The sequence below is a fragment of the Cynocephalus volans genome, chromosome X (genome assembly GCF_027409185.1).
Source record: "Cynocephalus volans isolate mCynVol1 chromosome X, mCynVol1.pri, whole genome shotgun sequence".
Lineage (NCBI taxonomy): Eukaryota > Metazoa > Chordata > Mammalia > Dermoptera > Cynocephalidae > Cynocephalus > Cynocephalus volans.
In genome coordinates this window covers 5,147,705-5,165,177 of record NC_084478.1, presented here as the reverse complement: position 1 = coordinate 5,165,177, position 17,473 = coordinate 5,147,705, and the positions used below count along the sequence as shown (strand labels likewise).

General features: G+C 38.3%; 1 protein-coding gene across 4 annotated transcripts in view; it reads left to right on the top strand.

Annotated features, from left to right (window-relative positions):
* The window catches only part of NLGN4X (neuroligin 4 X-linked), a 252,749-nt gene that overhangs the window by 22,570 nt on the left and 212,706 nt on the right, over nucleotides 1-17,473 (top strand). Inside the window, exon 2 of one of the 4 annotated variants that reach the window (XM_063083873.1) lies at nucleotides 9,330-9,350. The exons of the other annotated variants lie outside the window; for them this stretch is intronic. Within the exon in view, the coding sequence (XP_062939943.1) occupies nucleotides 9,330-9,350 (21 nt within the window). The remainder of the gene's footprint in view (nucleotides 1-9,329; nucleotides 9,351-17,473) is intronic. 4 annotated transcript variants of the gene reach the window in all.

Here is a 17,473-nt window from a genome sequence, read left to right as displayed (position 1 = left end):
CGTTGGCCTTGGGGTGATGCCCATTGGCCAACGCTGAGCCAAGTTCTGAATCTGGGGAAAGAGACTCTTGGATTGGTTGGCTTGGGTAAGGTGAACATTCCTGTATGGACAGTGGAATGGATGGGTCCAAGAGGAGCTAGCTTAGGGTAGATGTGAAGACGGTAGCTGCCTAAAGGAAAATTAAAAGCTAAGCAAGAAAACCCACTGAGGTCCACTGTCGTCTTCATATTAGGAATAGTAACCAAGCAAGAAGGAATGTCATGGATTCCTGGAATAAGACATGAGATTGGATGGAAAACCCTACCTAGAAGATTTCCTTTCTTTCACCTGCAAAGAGGAATCCGGGCATTTGGAAATGAGAAAATTTGCTTATGAGTTGTTTTAGAAGTTTTGTAAGCAGCTGGACCTCTTAGTGACACAGAGTGATGAAGAGATGGAAACATGTAGCTGATTGGGATTTTTCTGTAAGGACCTTATCTAGGTAGCAATACATTGGGAGATACTCTCCTGGGGGACTCCTGGGTCTGGAAGTTATCTTCTGGTGGCAAATCAGAGATGGCCTGAGCTGTACCTCCAGATGGGAAATGTGACCTCAAATGAACAAGGCTGTTTAGGACAGATGATCCCACACTGTGCCTACCATCTCTTTGAAGAGTTTCAGGGTTAGATTTACTGAAGGATGAGCCAATTTAGAGAGTTGATCTGGTGCAAGTGAAAATGAACTTGGGCACATTTTAGCCTAAGTTTTTGGCAGGGTGAAAGCTTGAGCAGGTGTTGCATCATAAGGCATTTAGGCAAATGGTTGAGTAGGGGACATCAGATTCTCTCCCAGGAAATTCAGCAAGAAGCACAGGAGGACGTAATCATCTGGCTCCTTCTGCTGACTGGACTTTTCTTTGAGACTGTAAGTGGGTGATGTCTCAGAGTCTTCACTTCTTCTGCAGCTCTGGAAATCCAAGGAGGCACCACGGGTGTCCTTTATGTATCACGTTTCATTGGATGGTTTATTGGCATTTTCTTCTGATGGACCCTGGGCATTAGCAAAAGCACAGTTTATTCATTTACTCATTAATTCACTTGGTGAATATTTATGGAGCATGTTTTAATCATCAGGCCACTTTGCCAAATGGGGTCCCATCCCTTCCTTTGCAGACCGTACAGGGGAAGTCACATGACTAATTGGAATCACCACTTAGTATAGTCAATGAGATGATGCAGGAAGTTGGTTAGATATGAGAACATCTGGGAGGAGCATGTGTTCCAGACTGAGAGGGTAAGAATGCCACAAGATAAATGTGGAGGATGAGTAACTGACCCAATTGCTGGGGGAGGGGCATTTCAGGGTGAGAGAAGAGTATATTCAAGGCTGAGGCTGATGTAATATTGATTCTCCTATCTGGGCGTTCACCAACAGATGCAGTGACCATGAATTTGAAGTGCTGAGCTCAGGAAGGCATCTGAAACACAGTCACTGTTTGTGGTCAGTTAATTGCAGGGCAACATCATCCAGTCACCCATGGAGCTGCAGAGAATATTCACAGGTGGGATCTGATGAAAATTGAAAGGCCAAACAAGGACAAGTATTTAGCAAAAAGAGGTCACCATCTTCTTCTAGAGACAGGAAGAAGAGGTGCACGGTACAACCCATAGACTAAATCCATTAGGCTGCTTCCTGTTTTTGCAAAAGAGTTTAATGAAACACAAACACACCCATTCATTTCTGTATTGTCTATGGCTACTTTCACACTATAAGAACAGAGTTAAAAAGTTGCAAGAGGGACCATATAGCCCACAAAGTCTAAAATATGCATTATCTTGCTCTTTATAGGATATGTTTGCAGACCCCTCACAGAAAGCAATGCTTTCTGAAGTCATGTGAAGATCTTCTAGTTAACACATAGATGTGAATGACAGTGTCAAAAAGTTTCATGTCAAGGAGCGATTGTTCACAAACTAGGCTGGGACCCTGTTTAAATCCATGTTCCTAGGCTCCATCCAGGCCCCAGTAAGTCACAGCATCTGGAATAGGCCCCATGGATCTGCATTTCTGCATTTTAGTGACTCTGGATGTGGAGCTGACAGATTGTGTGAGTGTACATATGTGTTTTTATATGTATATGTGAATGTACTACATGAAAGAGAGAGAGAGGAAGAGAGCCATAAACAAGACCCCAGGAAATTGAAACTGAAACGTTTTTAAACAAAGCATAAGCAAATATGTCCTTATGCAATTAAAAACCAAATAGGAAAAAATGAGAAAGCCCATTAAAGAATCTACAGTCCATGTAATTTAAGACCAAGATAACTTTCTAAAGTGACCTCTAAGATGAACTAGTTGCTAAGTGTATCTGTAGACAATGAAGTTGAGACACGAAATCAGGTAATATTAGCTATAGATTTTTAAAATCAAATCAATTTAAATAAACACTAACAGCCTAGTGGCCAAAGGACACAACCAACCAATAGATGAAAAAATATAGACAATTATCTTACTGCTACTACTAATACTAGGTAATGATGATAACGATCATGATGATGATGATGGTGATGATGGTGGTGATGGTGATGGTGGTGATGGTGATGATGATGATGGTGATGATGATGATGGTGACGATGGTGACGGTGATGACAGTGGTGATGGTGATGATGATGATGATGATGATGGTGATAATGGTGATGGTGATGATGGTGATGATGATGATGATGGTGGTGGTGATGATGGTGATGATGGTGGTGATGATGGTGATGATGGTGATGATGGTGGTGATGATGGTGATGATGATGATGGTGATGATGGTGATGATGATGGTGGTGATGATGGTGGTGATGATGGTGATGGTGATGATGGTGGTGATGATGATGATAATGGTGATGATGGTGATGATGGTGATGGTGATGATGGTGATGGTGATGATGATGGTGATGGTGATGGTGTTAATGGTGATGACAGTGATGATGATGATGCTAATGGAGATGATGGTGATGGTGTTATGGTGATGATGGTGCTGGTGATGATGATGGTGATTATGAGTGATGGTGATGATAATGAGAGCAAGAAAGATAATGACAACTGTGACGATGATGATATATTGACAATGGTGATGATGGTGATGATATTTGATAATGGTAATGATGATGAGCATTGTGATGATGTCTGTTTTTGTGTTCCAATCCATGTTGTTCCCTAAAGCTCCACACAACAGAGCCACCTCGGAGACATTTCAACATGTACTAAGTTCAAAACTCAGCAGCAGATTCCTATCCAATGCCCCCCTCTCTCAGTTTTTGTCACTTTAGGAAAATTCACACCATCGCCCAATCACTGAAATGAGCCAGATGTGCCAGATGTTGGACGATGTGCCTGAATGGCTGCCTTTGAAGAGGTGACATCACCTTGGCAACCTACAGTGAGCAATGATGCTGGGCTGGGGCAAGAGTGGATAAAGGAGGAATGAGTTCACGTTTTCTGGGGAAGACAGGGCAACCAACTCTACCTAGAACTCTCCCAGGGGTTTAACAGAGGTGGGAATGTTTTCATTGGCTTTTTGAAGATGTGGAAGAATGTTATCAGGCAGGGCAGCAATACTTCACTAAGGACAATTTTGCATGCATCTTAGGGGGGATTTGACAATATCTGGATGCCTTTTTGGTTGTCCCAACTGGGGAGGTGCTACTGGCATGGACTGGGTGGATCCCAGGGGTGCTACTAAACATCCTACAATGCAGAGGATGGACTCTCACAAGAGAGCATTATCTGGTCCTAAATGTTAATTGTGCTGAGGTTGAGAAGTCTGGCTTTATACCAAGTACTTTTACTTGTTTTTTTAATGCTTATTCTAGATTTGACTAGGGAGGGGGAGGTTTTCCTCTCAGGGGACACTTGGGAATGTCTGGAGGTATTTTTTCTTGTCCCAGCTGGGGAGTGTGTACTACTGGTGTCTAGAAGGTAGAGGCCTCAGATTCTGCTAAACATTCTAATATGTACAGCACAGTCCCCACCGCAAATGATTATCTAGCCCCCAAATACTTAGCCAGAGCCGAGGCTGAGGAACCCTGCTCTAAGACCAAGCTTTGTCTAAGTCAGTTTTTAATTCTTAGTCTAGACCAATGGTTTCAACCAGGTACAAGTTGTCTTCCAGGTTCTTTGGCAATGTTTGGGGACATTTTTTTTTTTTTTGTCATGAGTGTGTGTGGGGCCGGGATATTACTGGCAACTAAGGGGCAGAAGTCAGGAATGTTGCTAAATACCTTACAATGCACAGGACGACCACCCACAATAAAGAATTATCTGACCCCAAATGTCAACAGTGCTGATGTGGAGGCACCCTGAGGAAGACAATAGAAGTCTACAGATGAAGAGAACCTGAGAAGTTTGTTGTGCTTGGGGGACACTGAGGAGGAGCACTGAAGAAATGCCTGTGGAAGTGCATACCACATTCCAATACGAGGTCTCCAATGAGACAGAGTAAGAGGGAAGACTCCAGCAGGGCAGGAGGTGGATTGCATGTATTATCTCATTTATCATGTTTGGGAATTATCATGCTGACAGCTTGAGTCCCAGGACAGAATGTTTTTAGGCAGTAAAATGACAAGCTCTGATTTGCATTTTGAGATTAGTGACTCAGACTGCCCGTTCTTTCTTAACTTGCTCATCTGGGCCTAAGTAGACATCTAGATGGTGTAATGTGATTTATTCTGCAGAGAGGTGATCTGTCTCTTCCTGCTTTTGGACTGCAGCCTGAATTTCTGACCACCAAAGATTTATTTGTTGAGTTTATGGCATCTCATTTCCAAGAGCCACCATAAAAGTGAGAATGGATGAGATTATCAAATAAATTGATCAGTAGATTAGTTTATCAGATGATGAGCATACCGAGCTAGGTTATGAATAAATGGAACATTTAAAGAAGGGTAAATTTCCATGTACAAAGGAGCTAGGAGACCTTTGTCTCAATCTCTTTTTTTTTTTTCTTTTTTTTGTCATGAATAAGTTTACCGGTAGATATAGTGAGTATTTGGTTCTACTTCCTAAGTTAGGCTACAGAATATATTTTATCTGGAGTTGAGTGGTATGTCAACTATAAGGGAGTATCCATAGGTAAACGTAAAAATAAAAGATCAACCATTCAACCTTTGTAGAAAAAAGTCTATTTGCCATTGCATGAAATATAAGTAGAATATAGCCATAGCCTTCAGAAAGCAACAGACAATTCCTTAAGAGCTTTTTCTACTATGCCATGACTATAGCTGGAAGAAACCTCACAAAGAATTATTCTGACCCTTTTATCTACAATTGATATAAAAATGTCCATATATACAAATACTATAAATAATACACTATAAAAAGAAAAACTTCCACCACTATTAACAAAATTAATCACTGGTCATTAACATGGGATTCGTGATGCATTTTACATTTTCTTGATTAGATTCTGGAGCCAAAGAATAATGCCTAATTGATGAAAACAGGCTGTAATTTTGTGCTTTTAAAACAATGGCCTCTGGCCAAGTACGGACAAAAGAAAGAGCGTTTGATTTGTTACTTTACATTTGGTTCTCACATCCCACTCGAAAATAGAGATGATTTACAGTTTTAATATATTTTTCATGTGCAATTAACATCATTGTTGTTAGCTTTATAGAACAGGCAGGGAAACAGAGTGGCAATGATTTATTCTAAGTGCATGAACCAGAATTAATGCTACTAGTAACAGAATTTTAACAGAGAAAAGTTAAAGCTCAAAGTCTTAAAAATAAAAAGAAAGCTTGGTGCCAATAGTGTGTTTGCTTTAGGCAAGCTTATGACTTGTGGGTGGCTTTTCTTATAACAACAAATACGCTATATTCATGTTGGGGACTTTTCTTTGTTTCAAAAGGTTTTATGTGAAATTCCAATATGGTAAATTACATAATGTTCTTATATGAGGGAATGAGGAAAAATCCAATCAAGATTTGCATTTGTAGAAAGAAATGGGGCATAGGGAATACTTTTAAAATTCTGTATCTTTTTTGTACCAGTTGACACGTAAATTAAAACTGTGTATTCAAGACAAAAACAGGTTTTTTTAAAAACATTCTAATGTCAAAAAAGTTAGGTTTGCACATTTGTACATGGTTTTGTTTTTAATTTCTTCACTTTTCCCCTGCCCTGGTTTGAGATCCATGAAGTAAACAGAGCTTTCTTTTGGACACAGAGATGAACCTTCCTAAATATACTATCCATTACTATTTAATGGAAAAGAGAGAGATGTTTCAAAGAATAAGTATAAATTAAGCCCCTGCTAAAAAGCAATCAGATGTCTGTAAATTTCATGTTTTGGAGCAAATACTATCATTGAGTCTTTATTAGTCTGTTTAACTAGTAAATGTATACAAGGCAAAGTTGATCATCAATAAAACTAAGCTTGTTAACTAAGCTTAGGTAACAAGCATGTGAGATAACTGTGTGCCTAATCAACTAAGCTTGTTTCCAAAATACTTTCTCTGCCTGCTCAGAAATTCCAGGGTACACCCTGCCTGAACTGTGAATTATCTCCCCTACCCATCAATTTCCACCCTTTTCTGTTTCTTTGGGTGACTTGCTTAAGTCATCTTCTAAATGCACCCTGAGTAGCTAGTACTCTCCTAACAGGCAACGCTTCGATTTATCCTCTTGGGTCTTCCAAGCTGCTAGAGACAACAATACACAAAGTATAGTTGACAATAATTACCCTGTTAAGTTTACATAAATCGCAGCATGGATGTTAGATATGCGGTTTCTTTTTTCTCTTTGAAAGGAAGACTTCAGTTTTCTCTACAGCCATTCTACTTTACAGGATTATTTCTACTTCTGTCTCTTAAAATCACTGTTATTTGTAACCCCATTAGCGGTGGATGGGGTGAAATGCCCATTCCTACTGTGCTGGAGGATATGGGCATCGTCATAATCTTTCTGCGAGACAAGAAGGCAGCAGGTTGTAAATGCCTAAGATGTGAGCCAGGAATACACTGCACTTCAAGGAATTTTATCTGCAGGAGGTAATTGCAAAAGTGCAGAAGGACGCATGAATATGGATTTTTATTGCATGCCTCATGATAGCAAAAAATAAAAAGACAATTTTTAACAATATAGAATCTGTTTTGTAGAGATGCAACACAAACATTACCTTACAGGACAGTATGTAGTGATATGGGGAAATATTCAGAGTGTATTACGGAGAAGCATCTTATTCATATTACTTTCTGTTGGACTCCCATCTTTTTCTTGCGGGTTCTCTTGGATAGTCTACTCCAGCACCTCTCAGTTTTATTTCATGTTATGACAGAATAGAAGATAATGACAGGCTGGCACATTATGTGTCGAGAATACTTACAGGGGTGTAGACAGAAACTGTTGGCAGGAACAGGAGCAGTCTTCCAGAAACCTCACATCTCAACTCTCTGTTTTTTTTTTTTTTTTTTAAATTTTATTTTGTCGATATACATTGTGGCTGATTATTGCTCCCCATCACCAAAACCTCCCTCCCTTCTCCCTCCCCCCCCTTCAACTCTCTGTTAACACACCTCAAACACACAGTGTACCAGGCACACAGGTGGGGACGTTCTGATTTAAACAGTCAACTACTATGTGTTTTACACGTTGTAAATATCTTCACTGCTCTGTCTCCCATCCATCATTCCTGTTTCTGATTAAAACAAAAGTCATTTGTTTTGATTTAGCAAACATCCATCAACACTTTTTTTCTTTCTTCTAAGAGGTTTCTTCTAAGTAGTACCTATTTAAGAAATCCTGTTCTACCCTACAATCACAAGAATATTCTCCTGCCTGTTTTTCTCTCAGTGTTAGAGTTTTATTGTTTCTTCTTACGTTTTTAATCCATGTGGAGTTTATTCTTATATAAAGTGTGAGGTAGGGAGCAAATGTTATCTGCAAATAGGGAACCACCCCTTTCAACACATCATGTAAACAACATATCCTTTCTCAATAATTTGCAGCGTCCTAAGGGTCCTGATACGAAAAGACAGCACACAATTTGGGAAATGTAATAAAGGGGGCATTTTAAAAGGGGATACAGGACATAGGGCAACAAGAATGAAGTTGTGTAGTAAACCTGGAATAGCCATATTAGGAAGCCCTTACGTGAAATTACTGATACCCATTGAGATTGGACTGGACCTGCCTGCTAGAAAGTAACTAGGGGTCATGCATACCAGCCTTTCCTTCTTCCCTCCCGATTGCCTGCTAGTGTCTACCTTGGCTGAAAACCCAGAGGATACACCTTCCAGAGAAGAGAGCAGAGTGGAGTTGAGGGAGAGTAAATCTCCAAGGCACCTAGCAAAATCAAACAAACAAAAGTACAGACTTCTAACCTCCATCACATATGCCTAGGCTAATCTATGGGCTTTCTGTTTGGTTGTGTGTGTTGATGTGTTTCTGCAAGGTAAATGTGAGTCAAATGGAACAAATGTCCCTATGCTTTTTCTCTTCAGCATACTCTTTGTTTTCTGTAGAAATTCCTTCTTTCATATACAACTTCAAATCAACTAGAATCAACATGTCAATCTCTACAACATTCTGTAGTCTTTGCTGAGAATTATCTTGAATGTAAAGATGGTTTAAGGAAGAACAGATATTTTCTGAAGTTCATGTTATCTGCAAACCAGCATAATTCATCACTTATTGAAATCTAATTTTAGCTTTATTAAAGCCTTCAGACATTATGTGTTAATTCATTCTTCTTCTTATTATTCTGTAAATGATAGCTTCAATTACATTTCCTACTTCTTGTATAAAAATGTCTTGATTTTTTTGTTATGTTGATTATATGTTCACCAATCATATTGCATTCTCTATTATTTCTAATAGCGTATCTATTAAATGGCATGGTTTCCATAAAGATTATACATTATTGACAAATAATGACAATTTTCTCTCCTCCCTTTCAAAATGTATAATCTTCATTTTCTTTTTAGCTTGTGCCATTGTATCGTCCATGGGCATTCAGTGCTACAATGAGCAGTATAGGTTCAGATAGATTTCTCCACTCATGATTTTATAGGAAATTAGTCTAACATTTCTTGAATAAGTGCAACCTTGGGTAAAGATTTTTGGCATATAGCTTTTGTCAGATAAAATAATTTACCTTAAATCCCCGGTTTTCTAATTTTTTTAATGATTTCTTTTGATCATAAATAGGCACAAAATATTGCCAGATTTTGTTGTTGTTGTTGTTTTGGCATTTCATTGACTGGTTACATGATTTTTCTCTTTTATTCTTCTCATGTGTTTAATCCCACAATAGAATTCTAAATTATAGAATTTAGGAAATAACTCCTTTTTAACCATGAAGTAAACTTTCAAAAAACTGCCAGTACTCTCTGAGTATTAAGTTTGGTTTGGTAATATTTTACTAAGGGCATGTATATCTACATTCATAAGTGAATTTGGTTTACAATTTTCTGATCTGTATTCTCCTAGTTTGCTATTGATATCAAAGTTAAACTGTCCATACAAAAATGTTTTGCCAGTTTTCTTTCATTTTACATTTTCTGAAGAAAACTCTAATAGGAAAGATTACTAGAAATTGCATGAAAATTACCTTGGCTGATGAGTTTTTGTATGGGAGATTTCTGATTACTCTTTCAATACTGTTAATAGTTTTTAGTTTATTCAAATCAATTTCTCTGTGTTCACATTTCTTTGCTATTTTTCTCAAGTATTTCACTTTAGTTTTTTAATATCAATACTTATGTTATTAAATTATTATTTTATATTATGTTATTTGTTTTCATTATTTCTATCGTTTGCATGATCAGTCTTGCCAGAGGTTTGTTTATATTATTAAGCTTTTCAATAGTCTAGCTTTCACTTTGGTAATTAGCCAGACTGTTTTTTGTTCTGTTTTCTGATTCACTGATTTGTACTCTTATCTTTCTCATATCCTATCTTCTGATTTATTTGCATTTATATTGTGTCTGTTCTTCCTGTTTCCTGATTTGCTCCCATGGCTCATTTATTTCCAATCCTTCTTGTTATCTTGTAAATGTTTTTGAAGTTTTAATTATCCCTGTAAGCACTTCGGCAGAACCATCAGACAAATTTTTACATGTGATGTCTAAATTATCATTACACTTCAAGTATTTATTTTGTATTTTTACTTTAACTTAAAGGTACACACACAGGCACACACATGCATATATATGTACAGTTCTCACATTATTTTGAATATATATACATCTAGTGTTTTAAAATTATTTAATAGGCTTTATTATTAGGATCCTACCTTAAAGTGTCAGTTATATCTTATTAATCTTCTGCTTCTTTCCCAGTATTATCTAATTTTGACATTTAGCATTTTGGTATGATATTAGATTTGCTTCCTCTGATAGTTTTCTTTCGTATTCATCTTGTATTTTATATTTTCATTCTCTTAATTTTAAAGTTTATGTATCCTTTTGTTTTAAATATATCTGTTGCCAACAATACATTGCTAAATCTATTTTAACAATTTATTCTACTTATATCTCTGCAATTATTGTTATTATAGAGTTTATTCTTTCATTTTTTTGTATTTTCTATTTACGTTTCCTGCATTTTATTTTCTAGCTTTTCCTAATGTTCATTGTATAACTTTAAGTTTGCTATCTTTATTGTTATTCTATTATTTCTTCTGTTCTATTGTGTTTTTTCCTTTCTTATTATTTGGATTCATCGAGTTTCCTTTTCTTATTTAAAAGTTATATGCTACAAGGTATATTTTTATTGGAGACCCAGTCTATTTTTATTATTACCTGTCAGACTTTTCAATATCTATATTTTCCACAGGATAAAACATTAATTTAGCATCCTTTTTCCTGTTGGGCATCTGTTTTCCAATCACCCCACCCTGTGTTATATTTTGAGTTTTTGAACTAGGTTATTTTTAAGTTTTATTTTCTGTTACTGTTTCTTTAGAGCAACATTTTATGATCACCTTTATTTTACCGATGTGTTCTGGGTTCATTTCTCTCCTTGCAGAAATATATCCTTCCAAGTGTTTTTCAAAGAGGGTTTAATGTGGTAAACCCTCTAAGACCTGTTACATCTGGAAATATCCTTAGTTCTTCTTTTTATTTAGATGATAGTTTCACTGGACATAAAATCTAGCCTAACTTCCTTTTCCTTGAACTTATTGAAGGTGATATAAGCCATTGCTTTTTATGTTGCTGTGGTATTCTACTGGTTTTCATTCCTTTGCATATTATGGGCTTTTTTTCTAATCAAAATTCTGAAACCTATTTCATTTATATTTGAGGCACTCAAAAATCATGATAATCTGTCCACAAGTTGGTTTTGTCTTGTTATAAACCACCCTGTTCTTTAATTTGTGAATACTTTCAATCATAAGCCCTATTTTTTTTTTCTTTAATCCTGGGGAATTCTCAGTCTTTATTTCTAATATAGTTTCTTCCAGCCTCTTCCTCTTTGTTTCTCTCTCTTCTCCACCTTCTATATGACTGATGATACCTTTATTTCTGTCTTCCATATTTTGGTATTTGGATGATTTTTTTCTCCCTGTTTCTTTTTCCCAGATACCTTTTGAGAAAATGACTGTCTTCTGGCAACAGGTGCATTTTGTGTCTGTATTCTTCTATTTCAGCCCATTTTTGACCTCTTCAGGTTTACAATTTTCTTTTTCCTCCCTCTTGTCTCTCTTGACCCCATTTGAAACTGTTCATTCCCAGTTCACGTTACCACCATTTTGTCTCCATCTGTTGAAGGATATTTAACATACTTACTTTGAATCCCTGCTTTCTTTGCTGTGTCCTTGGTTTTTGTCTGTCTGGTTTTTTTGTTTGTTTGTTTGTTTAACTTCCATTATTCCACTTGTTTTGAGTGCTTGTTCTCCTTGGCTGGCTCCTAAATATTTCTTAGGAGTTCATTTATGTTTGTGGGATCAGTAGAGATCTTGGCAGGTAATGTATTTCCAATGGCTAATCAAAAGCCCACCTCTCAATTTAATGCCTTTGGGTGAATTGGAGGGTTACAGGGCGAGGGCAGGTGGTTCCTCCATGAAGGGCCCCTGACATTCTAATTCTAGTTTATGAACTGAGAATTTGGCTTTCTTTCCTCTCTTCCCATCATTTCTATCCTCAGGCAGCCTTTTTATCTGAAAACTGTTGGGTTCAGTTGTCAATACTCTCAGCACACAGAGAAGGGGAAAGATACTGAGGGATTTGGGCTGCTAGGCTTTTTTCCCTGTCATAATATTCCAACTCCAGTGGGTAAAATGACCTCCACTGGTTTACTCTGTACCCTGACTTTCTTTATTTGGAATAACGATGATGGGAAATGTGTCAATCCACTCAGACTGTGAGGTGGAAGAAGATTCCACAGGTGGAAAGCTTTTTCTTACCTGTCTGTCCTTGGCTTAAAGGCACTTGAGTCTCTGAGGTCTGAGGTCTTACTTCATCTCATAAAGGAACTCAACTGCTATTGTCTCTCCAAGGGTTTCTCAATTTTTGTGATTATAGAAAACATTAGTAATTCACTCAAAAAAACAGACAAAGTAATTTGGGTGGCTTGTTTAAAAAATGGTGTAGAGAATTCTATGACTGAAGTCATTTTCAAGCATCCCTATTTCTATAAATATAAAGTAAAAAGTTTCCAAATGTCATTCAAAAAAAAAAAAATGACTTCTGGCTGCAAGAATTTTCTTTCTGCACATCTTCCTGCATCTCCGTATGTTATTGTTAATTTGTGGGCCGGCAGATCTATAACACTCTGGAGCTTTTTACTTGTCAACAGTTTCCATCGCATGAAACCTGCCGTGTCTGTCTCCCATGAGGATGGATTTTTATCTTTGGCTTCCCTTTGGTTTCCACATATCCTTCTTTTAATGACATGATGACAATCCCAAAGAACTGAATTGAACCTAGGAAGCTTCTTGTCAGAGACACAACACAGTACTTGTTAGTCATATGACATTCCAAACAAAAATTATTTTGTTTATTTCAGGATATTATATTTTCAAACCTGACTTTGATATACAGTAAGATTTCTCCTACCTGAAACTCATAAAGTAACAGGGATTTTTGTTTTGCTTTGTTTTTATTTTTTGTTAAGTTTCAATTAGATTTTTTTAAAGGCCTTAGTCCTTAAACTGAATTTTCCTCCTAATTTAAAGTTTTGGGATGAAGCTCTTTGTACAGCATTTAAAAATAAATTCATACATCTTCAAACAGAGGTAACAACGATATAACACTTTTATTTGTTGACTAAGGGGTCATAATTGTGGGTATTATTTACTGTAGGAGATGTCTGCAGGGCCAACTTTAATCTAAAGTTTCTCATATCTGGGTTAAGTAAAATAAAGCAGATTTTCCATCTTCCCTCATGCTTTTTATACTCTCTCTTTCTTTTTCCTTGGTTTCCTGCTTTCATAAATGCCTAGCTCTATTTTGTCTTCGTAATGTGATCTGTGCTATGCAATCTGATTAACAAACTCACTCTATTATCAACAAACCCTACTACTACTACTGATAATAGAATAAAGAAACCAGTACAGTTTTCTCTGTAAGGACGATGAAATGTGAGAGCCATAGTATCAGAACCCGTTCTTGTTCCTTTAGGCGATGGCATTCAACAGGTGCCTTACCTTCGGAACACCTCAGTTATCTAAGGAATAAACAGGAGCAAATAATAGCACCTGCCTCAATAAGGCTGTTGTAAAGATTAATCAGATAATTTGCATAAATCCCTAGCACCATGCTTGACTCCTGAGATATCTTTTGTTTGGCTCCTGAGGTATCTTTCATTCTTGTTAGAAGTTACTAATTTATTAACTATCGTGAGGCTTAACATGACCTCCATGAGCTACCAGGGACCTTAACCACTCCCAATACTGTTCTTTTAGTCAACTGTTTTTCTTGTTTGTTTGTTTTTTTGCTTGATTTCCAAACAAGTGCCAGACATCTTGCTAGGCTCTGGTATGTATCACAACAATGAAAGCAGTGTTTGCTTTGAAGGTGCTCATTGTTTTGAGGACTGGCCTTCATTTAACCTGCTCAGAGATATTCCTTCTAACTGTAGGTTTTGATTCTTGCCTCTGTTTGGTGTAGTGGAGGTTACCTTGTAAGTTTATGAATCAGTCATGAGATAGGATGCCTGTTGTTTTCCCCCTGGGGGCTAATTATTTGCTCTAATCTTTATTTTGAACTATTTTTGGAGTGTTGCTAGTCATCCTAATAAATCCGATAGCATTCCAATGATGTTATAAATATAATGGTATCTTAATAGTATAATATAGGGGTCATATCCTCAAGACTCATGGGCCATTTCAAGCCCACAGGTGTGTTTGCTTGCTCAGAAAAGTGTCTGAAAATTTTTGCTTGAAAACAGACATTTACAGCATATCTTGAAAATATGTAAGATTTTGCAACATGGAGCCTACAGTTGACTGGAGACAAGGTGTGACTGCTCCCTTCAGACATAGCATTTATTTTGCCAATAACCACATTCCTTACTACTCCGTCTTTTATATCCTCAGCCCTCAGGCTAAATGCCTGTTGCCTACTTCTTCCTGCTATGTTCTCACCTGACTCTTATAAATAGTCAATTTTATGATAACCATTGTATTTTCTTTTCAAAAATCTCCATGAATTTGTGCCTTTCCTCTTGTGGTTGTTTTGAGATATTTGCATCAATAATTCAACATCAACTACCAACTCACGATTTTTTTGCATTCACCAGTTCATCTCACTGAGCGCTTAGAAAACGTATTTCTGTTGATGTCCTTATCAACCCATAAAATATGTGTTTAGTATCCAAGTAGAGACAGGATTTGATAAAGATGTCTGTCTTCTTAAAGCTTTTATCTGTGAGCTACCTTATTCTTAAAGATAGGCATCTGATTATTCATTCAACAAGTATTCATTGAACAGCTACTGTGAACCAGGTACTTTTTTAGGGGCTAACAACTGTAGTAAAATATAGACCACGGTGGACAATATTCCTCTTGTTATGGAGCTTAAATGAATAAAGAAGTCAGGATCTAGTATTTTAGATAGTGATTCATGCTGTGGAGGAAAACAGTATAGAAAGTAAGGGAAGAGTTTTCTGGGAGGGTGGAAAAGCATGTGCAAAGACCCTGAAGTGGTAGAATCCTTGGTGTATCCAAGGCATATCAAGGAGATCAGCTCAGCTGGACTTGCAGAATGAGGCTGGTGTAGTTAGGATGAGGGTAGGGACCATGCAAGGCCTTGTAGGCCATTGAAAGGACTTTTGCTTTTCAATAATGAAGATGGGAAGCCATGATACAATTTTGAGTAGAAGAGTGCTTACCCATACTTTAAGGTGACCGCTTAAGTGACCTTTGCAAAAATGCACTCAAGAGAGAATGCTGACTTCCCACAGTGAACTGACAGGTAAGATGTGGCCAGACTCTGCGAACATTTTAAAGAAAGAACCAACAGATTGATGATTGGTCGGAAGAAGATTGAAAGAGATGCACTCCCATGTTCGTCACACCTCTGCTTACAATAACTAAGACATGGAACCAACCTAAACATCCATTGACAGATGGCTGCATAAGGAAAATGTGGTCTATATGCACAATGGAGTACTACTCAGGCATAAAAATCAATGAAGTTCTGCCATTCGCAGCAACATGGATGAGCTTGGAGAAAATTATGTTGAGTGAAATAAGCCAGGCACAAAGGGAAAAATACTGCATGTCGTCACTCATAAGTGGGAGATAAGAGAGAAAGAAGGAAGGAAGGAAAGACCACAGTGGTGTGTTGGGCTTGCAGAGGGAGAGAACAGACCTAGGGTTGCTGGGGGACGAGGGAGAGGTGTGTTCGGCAGAGGTTGGGTGGGGCACACGGGGAATAAGTGCAGTTTGTGGCAATGGGCATGCCGATAGCATTGACCTGATCATCACATCTTTGGCACAGCTGCTGACAGTCAGCTCTATGCCCCACCCATGAATATGCATAATCTATCAATCAATAAACATTTATATAATAAAAAGAGTGAATGAGAAAGAGATGACTTGAGGCTAATCCCAGTCCCTTTGGACTCAGTCTCTGGAAGGATGGGGTTATCATTTCCTGAGGACAGAGAGAATGTGAGGGAAGCAGTTTAGGGTGAGGACATCAAAGGATTGGTTTTGTACAAGTCAAGGACACCCCAAAAGTGACATTTGAGAGACAGCTGGGTGTCGGAGTGTGGACACGAAGGGAAAGGTCTATGCTGGAGATACATGCACAGGAGAAATCAGCATGTCAATAATATTTAAAATTCTGTGACTGAATCAGAATTCCCAACATAATAAGTGTAAATACAGAAGGGAAGCAAATGTGGGAGAAGAGAAATAGGGAAGAGGAGGAGGAGAAAGAAAAAGAAAAAAGGAAAATAGCAAGAGAAAGACAGACAGACAGGGAGACACACATGAGGAGTTAAATTGTGTCAACCAAGAACACACATTTGAATGACTTGCAATATGAAGGCTTCGTTTTTTCCCTCTCTTATGTTACACCCCATTGATGAGTTGTTGTCAGCCTGCGTCTGTCCCAGCTCTTCAATTTAAGAATCCGAGCTGGGAGCACAGCCCAGACCCCAGAGGCTGCATTCTTGTGCAACCCTTCTTAATGCTGTTCCTCTCACATGGTATTGTCCAAAGCTTTGTCTCTCCTCTGCAGCTGCTGCACGGGCCATGACAGTGGGTGTAGATGGGGGGGTGGGAATAGCGTTTGAGGGAAATAGGATTGACTGTGCTAAATGCTGTGGATAGGGACGACAGGAGGAAGATGAGAAACTGACCAAAAACTATTGGGACCTGAAGGTCACAGTGACCCAGCAGCAGCTATTTCATTACAGCGCTGGGGGCAGAAGCTTGTTTTCAGGGGGCTTAAAAGAGAATAGAAGCTAAAGGCAATCCTGTGAAGGAATTGCACTGTAAACAGGAGCAGGGTGCTGGTGTGCAGACAGTGTCCACTGGAAATGTGGGTTGGACAGATATTTTTAAACTACATCACGGCAGGTTTATGTGCAACATTAATGATCATGGACAGAGAGGCACCATGTCAGGACAATGCCACCGAGTGAGTTTCATTGGATAGGATGCTCCTGTGCAGTGGGAAGCTTGAGAGAAGTATGGACCATTTCATCCATGCCCAGGAAAAGGGAAAGGACCAGGAATCTGGGCTGAGATGCCAGAGACTGGGCAAGGTGGAGTTTGGAGGAAATGTTTTCCTGACTGTACTTTCTCAGGGACACAGGTGAGTGTGTTTGTGGAGGAGCTGGAAAGAGGGTGGAAAATGTGTGGAATAGTTATCTGGGAGGTGGATGGATCAAGTGCAGTGGGGTAGGCAGGGAAGCATGCATTGAAATTCATCTGCATGGTTGGAGGTCTTCCCCCAGCTATGACCTGTTGCTGCTCAGGTGTAGAAGAGGCAAGAGCTGGATTTAACCAGACACAGGTAATGCCTCATGACTAAGTAGCTTTCAGAGCCA